Genomic DNA, 16708 nt, shown 5'->3' with positions numbered 1-16708 from the left:
AAATGGTATTGAGTCCTTGATTTGACTCTCAAGTTGACTGTCATTAGTATACAAAAATGCTACTGGTTTGTGTACACTGATTTTGTAACCTGAGGCTTTGCTGAACTTATCAATTCCACTGGAGTCTTCAGGGTTTTCTAGATATGATAATATCAACAGATAGTTTGACCTCCTCTTTCCCAGTTTGGATGCCCTTCATTTCCTTCTCTTACCTATTGCTCTGGCTAGGGCTTCCAATACTATGTTGAACAGAAGTGGTAACAGTGGACACCCTTGTCTTATTCCAGTTCTTAGTAATGCTTTCAACTTTTCCCAATTCATTATGATGTTGGCTGTGGGTTTGTTGTATATGGCTTTTATAATTTTCAGGTATGTTGCTTCTATGCCTAGTTTTTTTGAGTTTTTATTTTGAAAGGGTACTGGATTTTGTTGAATGGTTTTTCTGCATCTATTGAGATGAACTTGTGGTCTTTGTTTATGTGATGACGCATGTTTATTGATTTGTATATGTTAAACCATCTTTATATCCCTTGGATGAAATCCACTTGATCATGGTGGATTATCTTTTTGATGTGCTGTTGAATTCAGTTTGCTATTATTTTTTTAAGGATTTTTACATCAATGTTCATAAGGGATAATGGTTTGGTTTTCTTTGTCGTGTCCTTTCCTGGCTTTGGTATCAGGGTTATACTGGCTTTATAGAATGAGTTAGGGAGGATTCCCTTCTTCTTGATGTTATGGAATAGTGGAATATGGAATAGGTACCAGTTCTTTGTAGGTCTAGTGGAATTCAGCTGTGAATCCATCTGGTCTGATACTTTCTTTTTGTCAGCAGATTTTTTGTTACTGCTTCAATCTCACTGCTCATTACTGGTCTGTTCGGGGGTTTCTATTTCTTCCTGATTTGGGCTTGGGAGGTTGTGTGTTTCCAAGAATCTATCCATTTTCTCTAGGTTTTTTAGTTTGAGTAGAGGTTTTCATAGTATTCACAGCTGATATTTTGTATTCCTGTGGTATCAGTTTTAATGTCTCCTTTTTCATTTCTGATTGAGCTTATCTGAGCCCTTTCTCATCTATTTCTGGTTAATCTGGCTAGTGGTGTATAGATTTTATTTTTTCAAAGAACCAACTTTTTAGGCCGGGCGCTGTGGCTCACGCCTGTAATCCTAGCTCTTGGGAGGCCGAGGCGGGCGGATTGCTCAAGGTCAGGAGTTCAAAACCAGCCTGAGCAAGAGCGAGACCCCGTCTCTACTATAAATAGAAAGAAATTAATTGGCCAACTGATATATATATAAAAAATTAGCCGGGCATGGTGGCGCATGCCTGTAGTCCCAGCTACTCGGGAGGCTGAGGCAGAAGGATCACTCAAGCCCAGGAGTTTGAGGTTGCTGTGAGCTAGGCTGACGCCACGGCACTCACTCTAGCCTGGACAACAAAGCGAGACTCTGTCTCAAAAAAAAAAAAAAAAAAAAAAAAGAACCAACTTTTTGTTTCGTTGATCCTTGCTCCCTTTCTCCCAACTTCTCTTTTTAATATGCAGTAGCTATAAGGAAGATCTTTATCAAAAAGGTGTAGATAAATGTCCTGCTAACCATAAAGTACAGTTGGTACTTTTTGAACTGCAACTGAAACAACATATGTAAACTATTGCTTTTGAACTAGCAATTCACAAGTTACAGATATCAAACTGAAAGCTCATTTAACCTTCTTTAGCCTCTGGAAGGCTATTAACAAAACAGTATTATTCAAATGTTATCTATTAATAAGAACTGGACCTTAACAGTAACATCTATTCTATTAATGTGATAGTTTGTGAATGGGTCTGATGACCATTGGACAGTATGGGAACTTAACATGGAAGATGCTGGCAAGGAATTAGATTTTGCAGATGTTTAGCCTATAGTAGCTAAGAATTAGTATGTTTTAATATTTCATCCTCAGGCTGATTTTTTTAAAGTAGGAATTAATAAGTCTGCCATAAATTACACAAATAAGAATGTGACTTAGAAAAATTTAATAAAACATGAATTTCAAGTATTTTATTAAGGGATAACCACCTAATTCTTGGGTTTCAAAAACCTTTAAAAACATTATACATTGACCAGCCTTATAAAAAATTTAAAAACCCCATTATACAATAAACTTTCATAAAAAAGTAAAATACAAGTTAAATCAGCCAGACATTTTGCATAACCTTGCAGTTTACTAAAAAAATCAAATATTACAAAAGTTTGTAGCTTTTTATTTATAGTAATTTTCTGAGGATTATGTTTCTACATATCAAACCCTTTCACCATGTCCAACATGAACTATTTAGTGAGAAAAAAGGCAGTTCTTTGCTGGGCATTAAGCCTAAAAATATTTTACACATTGCAGGACCATGTGCTGCAACCTAGTGATCCTTATCGATATAAAAAGGGAAAGATATCTTGAATACAGATTTTAAGATAAAAATAGCCTCTATTACTTAGATTTTGGAAAGAAATGCAGCTTTTTAGTTAGCATGGAGGCAAAGCAGGGAACCTGCTTCTTTCCAATTGCACTTGGGTCCTTGCAGAAGTCCACTCGGCGCCGAGACACTTTCCTGTTCACCAGTGTGAGCAGCTCTGTGAACTCCAAGGAGGAGCCGTATTTCCCCAACATCTCACACAAATCTTGAATGTACCACGAACCCATCACAGTTTCCCGGTGAGAATAATAGCCTAAAAAATGAGGAAGAAAACGTTACTGTAGTTTTCTGGCTTTCAATTACTGTGACTGAAAAACACCTTCATAATTTACAGTTATAGAAGTGTAAGCTCTCAAAAATCACTGGAAAAGCCATATTATGTGTCCGTAATATGGCTTTAAAATTTTTCTGTTGACAATTCTATATAATTTCCTAAAAAATTCCCAAGATGGTAGTCAGAAAATGATTTTGAAAGACCCAAGATTATTAGAAAGTAAAACAAAATTATTTACCCATATAAGCAAAGAATAACTATTACTCATAGAAAGTTCTGTTGAAAAATATTCTGGTATTACCACAAGAGCACTACCACCATCAGTAACTGATAGCAGGCTCCTAATATTTAATATAATTAGACTTATTGCTTTATCCAACGTAGCATTCAGGAGTGGTTTTTCTACAAGGTATTTTACCCTTTCAATTTATCTCTTCACATCATGTGATCAAAGAAATCCTTTCTAAGCCTGTGAGCTTCAGGATCAAATCACCGTGTCCCAACAGAAGGACCTGACCCAAGCTCATCAAAGGTGAAACTTACAGGAACTTAGCCAAGAGAGCCACTTATGTGTTTGTATTGAACAGCAACACACCTTCGGCAACCGAGTAGCACATGAGGAAGTCTGCCCCGGCAGGCAGCGTGTAAACTGAGGCTGCGTCCACCTCCGTTACGTTGGTGTCCAGCTTGTCAGGCTGATGATCCACTTCATCCAAAGGAAGGACGGGCACGTCATGCTGGTTTCCCCGACATGCCTACCAAATGGGAGGGAGAAAACCACCTCTCCTGCTTACTGTTTTCTTCCTAGTGCTTGCTGTGTACAGCAATGTGTATGTCGTCGTTTCCACGGCAGCAGAAGGCACACAAGCAGTTCAAACGCAGTACATTCAGGTTTGGTGGAGACCAAAGCCGACAAGGTTGGTTCCCTGGTTTTGTTTTTTTTAACATTAACTAAAGAAAACATGTCATCCCCAACTACATGCCAAATTATATTGGTTGAAAGGTACAATGTAGAGAAAGACAAAGCTTGTGCTTTTAAAATTTCTTAATGATTAACTACACCCATAGGACCAAGAATCACCTTCTCTTTTAAAAGCTGTAATCTTTACCTAAGTGTTTCTATTTAATCGGGTACTGTATTTCCAGATGGGGTTCTGCTTGCCAGGCTGCTGCCGTACATTGTTAAGTCAAGATGACCTGCCTGGCCTAAGAATAGACACCCATTAACATGCCTTCCTCTCTTTGCTCCCACTGTGAAGTCTCAAATACCCACTGATTCTGACTCAGAGGCTAACATTAAATTATTCTCTCAAGTGACTGTTACAAGCTGAAAATTCATATGCGGAAGTTCTAGCCCCAGTACCTCAAATGTGACAGTATTTGGAGATAAGGCCTTTAAAGAGGTGATTAAGATGAAGGAGGTGGTTTGTGTGGGCACTAACCCAGTAAGACTAGTGTCCTTATTTTTTATTTTTTAGTTGGCCAATTAATTTATTTCTATTTTTAGTAGAGACGGGGTCTGGCTCTTGCTCAGGCTGGTTTCGAACTCCTGACCTTCAGCGATCCTCCCGCCTCAGCCTCCCAGAGTGCTAGGATTACAGGCGTGAGCCACCGCGCCCGGCTGACTGGTGTCCTTATAAAGATAAGAGACTGAGACACAGACAAGCACAGAAGGAGAGACCACACAAAGGCACAGTGACAAGACGGCCGTCTGTAGGCCAAGGAGAAAGCCCTCAGGTTCCCTCAGGAGAAACCAACCCTGCCAACATCTTGGTCTCAGACTTCCAGTTTCCAGAACTGAGATCAGAATGTCTGCTGTTGAGGCCACCCAGCCTGTGGCATTTTGTTATGGCAACCCTATAAACTAATGCACTGACCTAACAAGATTCTGTTGAACATTATAAATACCTCAATTCTGAAATGGTTAATTACAGAATTAAAAGCATCAAAAGAAAGTCCTGAGTGATTTCAAAGTTGTCAAATAAATGGAAGATCCCTAATCCCCCATTTTTACAGGGAGGTTTTCGTCTTAGTATTATCAGGCTTATTTTCAGACCTTATTTTCCACTTTCCTTCCTAAACATAACACAGAACTCCGTTAACTTGGCGTCACCTGCCAGGCCAATGCAGTGAGAATAAGAGGCTTTGTCGAGGGCTTGCCACATGCCAGGCACTGTTCTAAGGTGTCCTTTGTTAGGTCAGGTCACTCTGTCCTCACAGCCCCTTGAGGCAGGCGCCGTTACCCTCAAGTCACAGATAAAGAATCTGAGGCACAGAAAGATAATTTGGCAAAGCATGTCCTCCACCGCGGCTAATGACTCGATTCGTTTGTGTCGACAGTGTTGGCCACTCCCTTTTTCATGAACAATCACGTCACTATTTTCACTGGTTTTTTTCCCAATTTTTCTCCTGTTCTGTCACCTCTCTTTCCTCTTCAGCCCATTCCTCACTGGTGTCCCTCAGTTTTGTTTTACTCTCAGTTTTCAGGCCATAGTCCACGCGGTTGTAAACTCATCTACCGCCCGGCTTCCGTTCCGGACCAGCCCGATGACTCCCAGCGCGCTGCGCCAGCCCGGGACGCCCGTCTTAGGGTCTAGACTTGTATCCCCAACTCCGTGTCCCACGGGCATCCCGGCGCAGCCGTCCAACCCTGAAGCCAAGCCGTCGCCCTGAACTTCTTTGCTTATGGCCACCCGCTCTCCCCACGCCCAGGCTCTCCCCGCATTCTTCCCGCGGGCCCAGAGCGAGCCGGTCTGATGGGGCTGTCGTGCGTGACTCCACTCGGCCAGGGAGTCGCACGTTGGTTATTTTGTGAGTCACTTCAAATGTCAACCCAAACACTGTTTTTATCTAATAAAGATACTGAGTGTCAAGAAAGAATGGTCACTAATAGCCCAAAGTGCAACTGACTGGCTAGGATTCAAAGAGGACCTTTCCAGTTACTTTCAGAATTGGCTTTTAGACCTTTATCATCTCATGCATAGAACCGGGGACTCTGTAAGTAAGATGATAATCAGTCTTACCTGAATGATAAATATCTTGGGTTTTCCAACCAGGCTCTGACACTTGTCTCCTTTGAACAAGCCAGTCAGCGTCTGAATTTCAATTTTAGCGTCATAGGCGTAAACGTGATTGCCTTCGCCGTGGCTCAGGAAGACGCACAGAAAGCAGTCGGCGTCGGCGTGGCTAGAAGTTGACACTACAAAGCCCCCCAAAAAGTACACACAGAAATGAAAATAAGATGCCTGTTATATTCATAGGATTGGGGGAAGCAGAAAATTTGTTCTTTAAAATATCTGTAATAATTTAATCTTTAATCAATGTATCATACTGTATCTCATTTTTTTTTTTTTTTTGAGACAGAGTCTCGCTTTGTTGCCTAGGCTAGAGTGAGTGCCATGGCGTCAGCCTAGCTCACAGCAACCTCAATCTCCTGGCTCAAGCAATCCTTCTGCCTCAGCCTCCCAAGTAGCTGGGACTACAGGCATGCGCCACCATGCCCGGCTAATTTTTTCTATATATATTAGTTGGCCAATTAGTTTCTATTTATAGTAGAGACAGGGTCTTGCTCTTGCTCAGGCTGGTTTCAAACTCCCGACCTCGAGCAATCCACCCGCCTCGGCCTCCCAGAGAGCTAGGATTACAGGCGTGAGCCATCACGCCCGGCCTGTATCTGATTTTTAAAAATCTAAACTTATTAAATTTAAAAGTCATAGAGTTTGACCAAATTTCATTAGCTTTTCTTAAACATTGAATGATGTAGAGAACATAAAGGAATTATGATGGGGAAACCTCCTTTAAAAGCTAAATGTTATGGCCAGGTGTGGTGGCTCGTGCCCATAATCCTAGTGCTTTGGGAGGCTAGGAGTTTGCAATATGGCGAGACTCCATCTCTACAAAAAATAAGAAACATTAGCCAGGTGTGGCGGTGCACACCTGTAGTCCTAGCTCCAGGGGAGGCTGAGTCAGGAGTTCAAGGTTGCAGTGAGCTGCAATGATCACACCGCTGCGCTCCAGCCCAGGTGGCAGAGTGATACCCGGTCTCAAAAAAATAAAATGAAAATAAAATCCAAGCTACTGTGGCAATAAATTAAAAGTTTGTTTGAATTCAGAGCCCTTCTTAAGAGCAGACTGGAAAGACCCGGAAACTGCTGCTCAGCGCCCCCCGCCCCCCACGCCGCTGCATCTCCAGCGAAGGCAACATCCGCTGCCTGTCTTTAAGTCTACAGCGCTGAGAGCTTCCAAGAGTGTGAAGACATGAGACTGATGTCCTTCAAAGCTTGATTAAAGTAGAAAATCTGGCCAACAGCCAGTTAAAATGATGCATGGCTTAAGGAAGAGCTCTGAAGTTTAGAATAATTATCGAAATATCCTAATAGTTAATTGGCAAGTGATTTGAAAACTCATGGCATGCAGTGATTATTATAAGTTATAATAAGAAACATTAGCCAGGTGTGGCGGTGCACACCTGTAGTCCTAGCTACAGGGGAGGCTGAGCCAGGAGGGTCGCCTGAGTCCAGGATTTCAAGGTTGCAGTGAGCTGCGATCATACCACTGCACTCCAGCCTGGGTGACAGAGTGATACCCTGTCTCAAAAAAATAAAATCCAGAATATCTACTGCACAGTGATGTTATGCAAATTAAAGGAGATAATGAATGTAAATCAACACTTTTGAAGCCAGTGAGAAAATGGGGTGTGGAGAGTCAATTTAAAAACAGGCCTATCAACTGCCCGACACCTGTAGCATTTCTATCTTAGACTTTTACCACCAAACGAACAGTTCATTTCATGCAGTTCTAGAGTAACAGACTGTAGAATGCTAAATATAAACCTCGGAGGCATAATACTTTGCAGGGATCTCCAAATCTAGTGGGTGATATAAACAGAGGTGCAACCAAACCCTACAACCCTTGCTAAAGGAATAATACTTTTTTGTCACACAATTAATTTTGGTTTTTTTTGAGACAGAGTCTCACTCTGTTGCCCAGGCTAGAGTGCCATGGTGTCAGCCTAGCTCACAGCAACCTCAAACTCCTGGGCTCAAGGGATCCTCCCGAGTAGCTGGGACTACAGGCATGTGGCACCATGCCTGGCTAAGTTTTTCTATATGTTTTTAGTTGGCCAATTAATTTCTTTCTATTTATAGTAGAGACAGGGTCTTGCTCTTGCTCCGGCTGGTTTCGAACTCCTGACCTTGAGCAATCCGCCCACCTTAGCCTCCCAGAGTGCTAGGATTACAGGCGTGAGCCACCCTGCCCGGCACAATTAATTATTTGTACCTGTTTTTACAGCGAGGATAAAGGACTAAAGGCCAGAGGAGGAAGAACTATACAAGAGCAAAGCTACCTACCCTCGTGAATTTTGAGCAGTAGTTCTTCTGCTTTGAGATCATTAAAGCATTTCACCTCAAATCCTAGGTCTGAAAACCTGGTGATATGGTAAATGGAATGTTAGCTTGTAAGATGTTCAAAGTTGTCAAACACCCTTACTTTTGAGGAATCTATACACATTTTTATGACATATACATTTACTTTTCTTTAGGAGAAAAAAACTCGATAGGACGACGATGGTTTTCCCTTGCTTCGCCCAGGGCGGGGAAGGATTTGCTCGCGACAGCTGATTCACTGCGGAGCGGGTGACAGCGGGCGACGCTGCGCGACAGCGCCAGGCCAAGCCCTCGCGAGCGGCGCGGCGCAGGCGAGACGACCGGCACGTTCCTAGGGCAGGCCGAGCCCAGCAGGCCTCTCCGCAAGGACTCGGGATCGTGATCGCACCCGGCACGTTCCTAGGGCAGGCCGAGCCCAGCAGGCCTCTCCGCAAGGACTCGGGATCGTGATCGCGGCGCGGTAAATATTCTGCTACCCCTCGGTGTCCCGGCGTGCGACACGCTACCTGCGGGTGAGGTTGTCCCTGTCGGCGCTCGAGCCCCGCCTCTCGGGCAGCGTCAAGTGCCAGAAGAACCTCTCGTGGTTGAAGATTAAAGCGACCCCTCTCCTCCGGTGGTCCATCCTGTACTCTTCTGCCGGATCGAACGTTTCACTGTTAACGCAACAGAACAGTCACTTCAAGTGACTTAAATAACAAGCTCCTCCAAGGCCCGGGGCACGTGTGGACAGAGGTCACTGCTTCCCTCCCGCCAGGCGACACTCCTGTGTGCTCTGGGGACGGCCGTGCTCAGCAGAGCCCTGGAATGTGTCTGCACCAACTCATGTGGACGCGGCCGCGCCGGCCTGGGCCCCGCCCCGCCCCGGCCTGCATGTCCTTGCCCTGCTGCCCAGGACCCGGGACAGCCTGGCCCAGGGCCACGCTCTGGCCCTCGGCCCAACGTGCCGATGACTCTCCACCTAGCGACGACCTGGAGCGTCGCTCCGGCTCCGGGCCCGGCCTGCGCGGCCGCTTGCGAGCCAGCTCCCATTCTTGCTCCATTCACAGGCTGACCCTGACCGCCCAAGGAAGAGCCCTTTGACAGAGAAGAGCGCGTGTTTACCTTTTATAGAAGGCATCTGTTTCTGTCATGTTTTGCTCCCCACCTATTAAAAAAAAAGTTGACTTTTGTTAATTAATTTATTTTTTGACTTAATGGTAGTAAAACCCGGCAGAAACTCCCATCCTCCCTGTGACTCCTAAACTCTAAGACACGTCTATTTTGGTTAGTTTAACAGCCGGAGTATTCAAAGAGACGGGATAAGGGGAAGAAAAGGGAAACGGCTTCCTATTAATAATAACTAACAAATGCACTGTAAATTAAAGCTCAAAGCTTTCTCACCCCCAACTCTTACCTGCAAAGTAATACATAATCTTATAAACAGAAATGGAGCAAATGGTGCACAAATGCATTCAGTGCAAACTACGCTTACAGCAACACAGTTCTGTGATTATAGAACTTGAATGAAATAAGAAAATGGTTAATGAGGAAAATGGTTTTTGCGAATATTTTCTGAAACGGAGGAGGACTAGAGTCCCGCGGAGAGCTGCACTGCAGTGGCGTTAGTGCGGGGTCTCCCCCTCGGCCGGAGAGCAGCTTTGGGTGGAGGAAGGGGACGCAAAGGCTCAGCGCGTGATCTGCATTTCTGACCCTGTTGTGGGAGCCCTCCACTCCCCTCTCATCAGACTTCTCCTCCCTCCACAGCCTTCCCGCGTCCCCCGCCACTCCCGAGCAGTGCTGTGCAGCAGACTTCCCGTGCCCGCGTCCCCCGCCACTCCCGAGCAGTGCTGTGCAGCAGACTTCCCGTGCCCGCGTCCCCCGCCACTCCCGAGCAGTGCTGTGCAGCAGACTTCCCGTGCCCGCGTCCCCCGCCACTCCCCGAGCAGTGCTGTGCAGCAGACTTCCCGTGCCCGCGTCCCCCGCCACTCCCGAGCAGTGCTGTGCAGCAGACTTCCCGTGCCGACGGGACCGTTCTGTTCTGCGCCGTCTCATCGCGTAGCCGCCGGCCACGCGTCTACTGAGCACTCGAAAGGCAGCTAGTGCAACTGGGGAGCTCAAGTAATGTAAAAAATACCCACCCGTGGCCCGTGGGTTCCATATGGGACAGTGCGACATGCGTAGCGTCTTCTACAATAAGGATCTTTCTGCTCGTGAATCTGTTTTCACCTGATAAACTCAGCAGCTCAGAGGGGAGGGGGAATACGAATAAACTGAGACACTGACAGCACAGCGAGATGTGCCCCTTGAGGAAGAATGACCCTGAGCCGTGGACTCCAGCCCATCATCTAGCCGAGAGGGTCGCGTTGCCCCTCCTCACAGCCCCGATCACCTGACTGCTCAACCGCACTTCTCCCTGAGGAAGGCACGCCCGGGGGGTGGCGGTGAGGCGGGGGACTCAGTTCAAGACCCCCTTAAGCCAGTCACATTAGCCTGTTCCTCGAGGAATGGGCCCAACAGCCAGACCCAACCAAGACCCCACTAAGGCGTCTCCTGTCAACAGGATCTAAGTCACCCCAACCTGCTGCATCAGAATTTTGGGTGTGCATGTCAAAATGCAGATTCCTGGATCCTGAGACAGTCAGAATCCTGGAGGAAGGGGGTGGCGACCTGTATTTTTAACAAGGTGATCTTTTTTTTTTTTTTTTTTTGAGACAGAGTCTCGCTTTCTTGCCCAGGCTAGAGTGAGTGCCGTGGCGTCAGCCTAGCTCACAGCAACCTCAAACTCCTGGGCTCAAGCGATCCTCCTGCCTCAGCCTCCCGGGTAGCTGGGACTACAGGCATGAGCCACCATGCCCGGCTAATTTTTTCTATGTATATTAGTTGGCCAACTAATTTCTTTTTTATTTATAGTAGAGACGAGGTCTCGCTCTTGCTCAGGCTGGTTTCGAACTCCTGACCTTGAGCAATCCGCCCGCCTCGGCCTCCCAGAGTGCTAGGATTACAGGCGTGAGCCACCACGCCCGGCCTAACAAGGTGATCTTTACACTAAAGTTTGAGAGCCAAACCAGCGTCTCTAACTGGTCCTCCGTACTGCACCCCCGCTGAGAAGGTTCTGGATTCCAACCCCCAGGTGAGCACCGTAACCAGGTGCGAGCTCCCCACTCCCGGCTCTGCAGAGGCGGCACAGGGAGTCCACTCCTTCCATTTTCAACCTGTCCAGGATCTGCCTCCTTTTGATAACGTCACCTCCTCACCTTTGACTCAATCGTATAAAGAAACAGAATCGCTTCGAACCAAGCAAGTTAAATCCACATGCCAGAACGCCAAGTCCGCTGAGAACCCTGCGCAGCCTGGAAGGCGCCCAGGCTGCCTGGGTGGAGGGGCGCTGGCAGGCCCGCGGCTCACCTGCTTTCCAGCCCTAGCGACGGCCCAGCGCCAGCGGCTCCTGGCGTGTCTGACGGAAGCTGTGCCAAATGGCCGGTCACCAAACGAGCTTGCGTCCCCGAGGCTAGAAACACTGGAGGTGTAGTCCTGAGTGTCTTTAAAGCTCTCATTTCTCGTGTTCTCAGTGAGGGAGCTTCGCAACTCTGCTTAGATGATGTCATTTAAGATGTGAATTTGGGTTGTCTCATGTATCACCCTCAGCACTGTCCAGACCTACAGAGTTAGGAACGGCTAGCTAGTATTAAGTAGCTGCTCAAGAAACTTTGTGTAAAATGCTATTCAGGCTGTGCGAGTGGTGTGCACTTGTGGTCCTAGCTACTTGGGAGGCAGAGGCAGGAGGATCGCTTGAGCCCAGCAGTTTGAGGCTGCAGTGCATTGTGATCGTGCCTGTGAGTAGCCACTGTATTTCAGCCTGGGCAGCGTAGCAAGACCCTGTGCCTAAAAAAAAAAAAAATTTGAAAGCTAACAGATTTGGCAATATGAGTGAGGGATTCTTTTTAAAGTTTGTTCTTGTTGTTGTTAATATTAATGCCATGGATGCAGAAAGAAACTGGGCTGTGGAAACTCTGGTTCTGGCCAGCGCTAACCTTCACCCTGCGTCCCGCGGCACCAACGAATGACAAGGTCCTGTTGCCACTCTAGCAGAAGCTGAGCCAGCACAGAAAGCCTTGGGGACAGACGTCAGGACCTAAGTCCCAACCCTTTCTGGAATTGAAAAACTTTACACACAGATCCAGAGAAAGCAACACTACTGTCATGGCCGCCTTGAGCTGCATGTGCCGAGCAGGCGAGCTTTCTAGAAGGGCGCGCTTAACAAGTAGCATTCAACTGCAGGAATACAAAAACATGATCTGGCTAAAACACAAACGGCTTTGACGTGGAGAAAATAAATTTTAGTGAAGGCGACACCCTTCAGAACACCATCAAAAATGCGTCCTTTACTAAATCTGACTGACCTCCTTTCACTTCTTTCCACCATAAGGTAACTGCCGCCTCCTTGTCCCTTAAAGCAGTTTAATTTTTAGAAAACAAATCACTAACCCTAACTTCCTAACCCCTCCAGATACCCTCCAACTGCGTGTTAGCGGCGGGCACCGCAGCGGGGCGGGCGCCGGCGGGCGCGGGGCAGGCGGGTCTCGCCGGCCGGGCTGAGACGACGGGCGGACGGTCCCCGCGGTCGCAGGTCTCCTCCTCCGGCCGGGCTGAGACCGACGGGCGGACGGACCCCGCGGTCGCAGGTCTCCTCCTCCGGCCGGGCTGAGACCGACGGGCGGACGGTCCCCGCGGTCGCAGGTCTCCTCCTCCGGCCGGGCTGAGACCGACGGGCGGACGGTCCCCGCGGTCGCAGGTCTCCTCCTCCGGCCGGGCTGAGACCGACGGGCGGACGGTCCCCGCGGTCGCAGGTCTCCTCCTCCGGCCGGGCGGGCCGGCCGCCCCGTACCAAGCGCTCACGTCTCCAAACTCCCTCGCTCGGCCTCCTGCCTCCCCTGCACGCGCGGCGGCGCCTGGAACCCTCCCCGCGCCCTCCACGGCGTCCGCCCCGCCGCCCGAGGGGGCCGCCGGCCGCGCGGCGCAGGGCGGGCGGGGACAAGCGAGGAGCTCAAGACCCGGCCGGAGCCAAGGAAAGCGGGGGAGGGTGCGGCGACGGCGGCCCCGGCCCCCGCCCAGCCACGTGAGCCGCAGCCGGAGCCCGCCGGCCCGCAGGCCGCCCCGCCCGCCCGCCCGCAGCGCGCTCCCGGCCGCGTGGCGCGTGGCGGGCGTCCCCGGGGCGCCGGCTAGCGCCTCGGCGGAGAAAGGCCGGCGCCGCAGCTCGCCCCGCCGGGAAGCAGCAGGCCGCGCCCGGGTTTGGCTTAGCCCGGCGGCGGGCGCGGGCCGCCCTCACCGTCGCCCGGGCCGGCCACTCGCTTCACTTTTCCCTTGGAAGTTCGCGAACAGCCACTCCCAGGCCCAGCTGCGCATCCGGCCCGGCCGCCGGGGCCAGTGTGCGCGGCCGGGGCCACAGCGGCGGCGCCCGCCCGGCCACAGCGCCCGCGGCCCGGCTCCCCGCACCCAGAGCGAAGCCGCCCCGCACCCGCACCTGCTCGAGGCCCCGCGGCGGCGCCACTACCTGCTCGGCGGGCCCCGCGCCGCGCCCCGCTCATCGCCGCTCCTGCGCCCCGCACGCCCCGCCCGGCCTGCGGCCCGAGCGCGGGCGGGGACAGGGCGCCGCTCCGCCCCCGACGCCCAGGCGCCCGCGACCCTCGGGAAGCGCCGGCTGTCCCCGGGGACGCGCGGGTCGCCTGGCGCGAGGCCGCCTGCCGCGCGCTGTCCGCACTCGGCGCCTGCGGCCGCCGCTTTTCCTGCCCGCCCGAGCTGCCGGGGCGCGCGTTGGGGACGAGTTCGGGCCGCAGGTGGGCCGGTGGCCGGGAGCAAGACCGGCCCGCCCCGAGTTCCTGGCTTCCCTCATTGCTCCAGGGCCGGCAGGCTTTGAAACCCAGGGCTGCGTTTGGAGCCGTCTTCCCGCCCTGCAGCCTGGGGGAGCTGCCGACCCGCGGCTGGCCCGGTCACAGGACGGAGGAGGAACACAGAACACAAAACAAACGCGCAGAACACAAAGAAAAAGGCGCACACACGTACCAACGGTTGACTCGAGTAATAATACACCGGGTCAGTTTTACTTTTATACTCTAAAAGATTAAAGTTAGTTCCTTGTTCGCAACCACCAAGGCGTGGCAGCCATAGCCCTAAGTTCCGGAAAGCGTAGCCTTAGGGAAGCAGACACCCCCTGACTCAGAGTTTCAAGGTGGCTGCTCTAGGCACTTGGCATAAAGGACCAAGATTAGCAAGGATGGGCAAGGTGAGCCGCAGAGGGCATTTCTCATCCCCACCTTCTCTTAGGGTGACCCCTAAGATCTTCGGCTGAACCCCGGCAGCTGTGCCTGGCTTAGGTCACCCCTCCCTTGAGGGGTCTTACCCGGCATTGACTAACCAGCCATCTTATGGGGTCTACGCAGCAATCACGTATGGCCTCCAGACCCCCAGTGCTGCGGGGCGGGGTAGCTCTTGCTTACTTACAACTCAGGTCCTTTGTTATGGTCTAGGTAATATCCTTGTTTATCACAAGGACCTTGTATGGAACAGATTACTTTCAAACACTTGGGGCAGAACATTACTCACTAACTTTAATTCTTAAACTAGGAAAATATATGTCAGTCCCCTACAACCTGCCCAGACCGGTGGCCCTGACCAAGGAACTGACTCAGCTGGTCTGGACCCCACCCAGGAACGGACTCAGCCCCTCAAGATAATCTCCGCCCCTGTGGCTCCGAACCCAGCCTGTTAGCAGACCCAACTGCCTAGTCCTGCGCTCACCAAGCTGTCTTTTTTTTTTTTTTTTTTTTTTGAGACAGAGTCTCGCTTTGTTGCCCAGGCTAGAGTGAGTGCCATGGCGTCAGCCTGGCTCACAGCAACCTCAAACTCCTGGGCTGGAGCGATCCTTCTGCCTCAGCCTCCCGAGTAGCTGGGACTACAGGCATGCGCCACCATGCTCGGCTAATTTTTTATATATATATATCAGTTGGCCAATTAATTTCTTTCTATTTATAGTAGAGACGGGGTCTCGCTCTTGCTCAGGCTGGTTTTGAACTCCTGACCTTGAGCAATCCGCCCGCCTCGGCCTCCCAAGAGCTAGGATTACAGGCGTGAGCCACCGCGCCCGGCCACCAAGCTGTCTTTAAAAACCCTTCCTCCACATTCTTGGGGAGACAGGTTTGGGAATTTCCCCATCTCCTCACATGGAGCCTGCCATATCAAATGCCGCGTCCCTGCTGTAACCCCTGCGTCAGGGGCAAAGAACCCGTTTTACTGCACTCTACACGTTATCATTTTTGCAAATTGAAGGTTTGTGGCAACCCTGCCTTGGGCAAGTCTATCAGTGCCATTTTTCCAAGAGATGTCATTTTGTGACCCAGTGTCACATTTTAGTAACTCTCGTGATGGTTCAAACGTTTTCATTATTACATCTGTTATGGTGACCTCTGATCAGGGAGCTCCGATGTCTCCATTGTAGCTGTTCTGGGGCAGCATGACCTGTGCCTGCATGGGACGGTGACTGTAACTGATCAGTGTTGCCCGCATGGGACGGTGACCGTAACTGATCAATGTTGCCTGCATGGGACGGTGACCGTAACTGATCAATGTTGCCTGCATGGGACGGTGACCGTAACTGATCAATGTTGCCTGCATGGTACGGTAACTGTAACTGATCAATGTTGCCTGCATGGGACGGTGACTGTAACTGATCAATGTTGCCTGCATGGGACAGTGACTGTAACTGATCAATGTTGCCTGCATGGGACGGTGACTGTAACTGATCAATGTTGCCTGCATGGGATGGTGACCGTAACTGATCAATGTTGCCTGCATGGGACGGTGACCGTAACTGATCAGTGTTGCCCGCATAGGACGGTGACCGTAACTGATCGGTGTTGCCCGCATGGGATGGTGACCAGCATGGGACTGTGACCGTAACTGATCAGTGTTGCCCACATGGGACGGTGACCAGCATGGGACTGTGACCGTAACTGATCAGTGTTGCCCGCATGGGACGGTGACCGTAACTGATCGGTGTTGCCGTGTTGCCCGCATGGGACGGTGACCGTAACTGATCGGTGTTGCCCGCATGGGACGGTGACCGTAACTGATCGGTGTTGCCCGCATGGGACGGTGACCATAACTGATCGGTGTTGCCCGCATGGGACGGTGACCGTAACTGATCGGTGTTGCCCGCATGGGACGGTGACCGTAACTGATCAATGTTGCCCGCATGGGACGGTGACCGTAACTGATCAGTGTTGCCCGAATGGGACTGTGACCGTAACTGATCGGTGTTGCCCTCATGGGACGGTGACCGTAACTGATCGGTGTTGCCCGCATGGGACTGTGACCGTAACTGATCGGTGTTGCCCGCATGGGACGGTGACCGTAACTGATCGGTGTTGCCCGCATGGGACGGTGACCGCAACTGATCGGTGTTGCCCGCATGGGACGGTGACCGCAACTGATCGGTGTTGCCCGCATGGGACGGTGACCGTAACTGATCGGTGTTGCCCGCATGGGACTGTGACCGTAACTGATCGGTGTTGCCCGCATGGGACGGTGACCGTAACTGATCGGTGTTGCCCGCATGGGACGGTG

The 16708-nt window shown here is 50.4% G+C and overlaps 1 protein-coding gene across 10 annotated transcripts; it reads right to left on the bottom strand.

The window, feature by feature from the left end:
• Positions 1-2012: 2012 nt before the first annotated feature.
• Positions 2013-14610, bottom strand: CASP6 (caspase 6). 10 transcript variants are annotated; one of them, XM_075998115.1, is made up of 7 exons: positions 14588-14610; positions 9212-9254; positions 8617-8763; positions 8075-8151; positions 5747-5922; positions 3319-3478; positions 2013-2702 (listed from the first exon to the last, which is right to left on the bottom strand). In XM_075998115.1, exons 2-7 carry the CDS (start codon positions 9238-9240, stop codon positions 2464-2466), a joined length of 828 nt encoding a protein of 275 aa, XP_075854230.1. In that variant the 5' UTR covers positions 9241-9254; positions 14588-14610; the 3' UTR covers positions 2013-2463. The 10 variants fall into 10 exon arrangements, with proteins under 10 accessions (XP_075854230.1, XP_075854232.1, XP_075854229.1 ...); XM_075998117.1 differs by lacking the exon at positions 14588-14610 and adding an exon at positions 14150-14169; XM_075998114.1 differs by lacking the exon at positions 14588-14610 and adding an exon at positions 13641-13794.
• Between the last annotated feature and the right edge of the window lie 2098 nt (positions 14611-16708).

Source organism: Microcebus murinus, chromosome 27 (assembly GCF_040939455.1).
Source record: "Microcebus murinus isolate Inina chromosome 27, M.murinus_Inina_mat1.0, whole genome shotgun sequence".
In the NCBI taxonomy this organism is placed as follows: domain Eukaryota; kingdom Metazoa; phylum Chordata; class Mammalia; order Primates; family Cheirogaleidae; genus Microcebus; species Microcebus murinus.
The sequence above is the reverse complement of the archived record's forward strand: the minus strand, read 5'-3'. Positions and strand labels throughout refer to the sequence as shown.

Bases quoted from the DNA above. Each gene is read 5' to 3' on its own strand.
- CASP6 (XM_020284516.2), bottom strand. From the start codon at position 13,674: ATGAGCGGGGCGCGGCGCGGGGCCCGCCGAGCAGGTAGTGGCGCCGCC. The intron at 9,255-13,610 runs GTGCGGGTGCGG...TTTTTTTAATAG, and splicing joins CGCCGCGGGGCCTCGAGCAG to GTGGGGAGCAAAACATGACA. The intron at 5,923-8,074 runs GTAGGTAGCTTT...GGGGCTTTGTAG, and splicing joins ACTGCTCAAAATTCACGAGG to TGTCAACTTCTAGCCACGCC.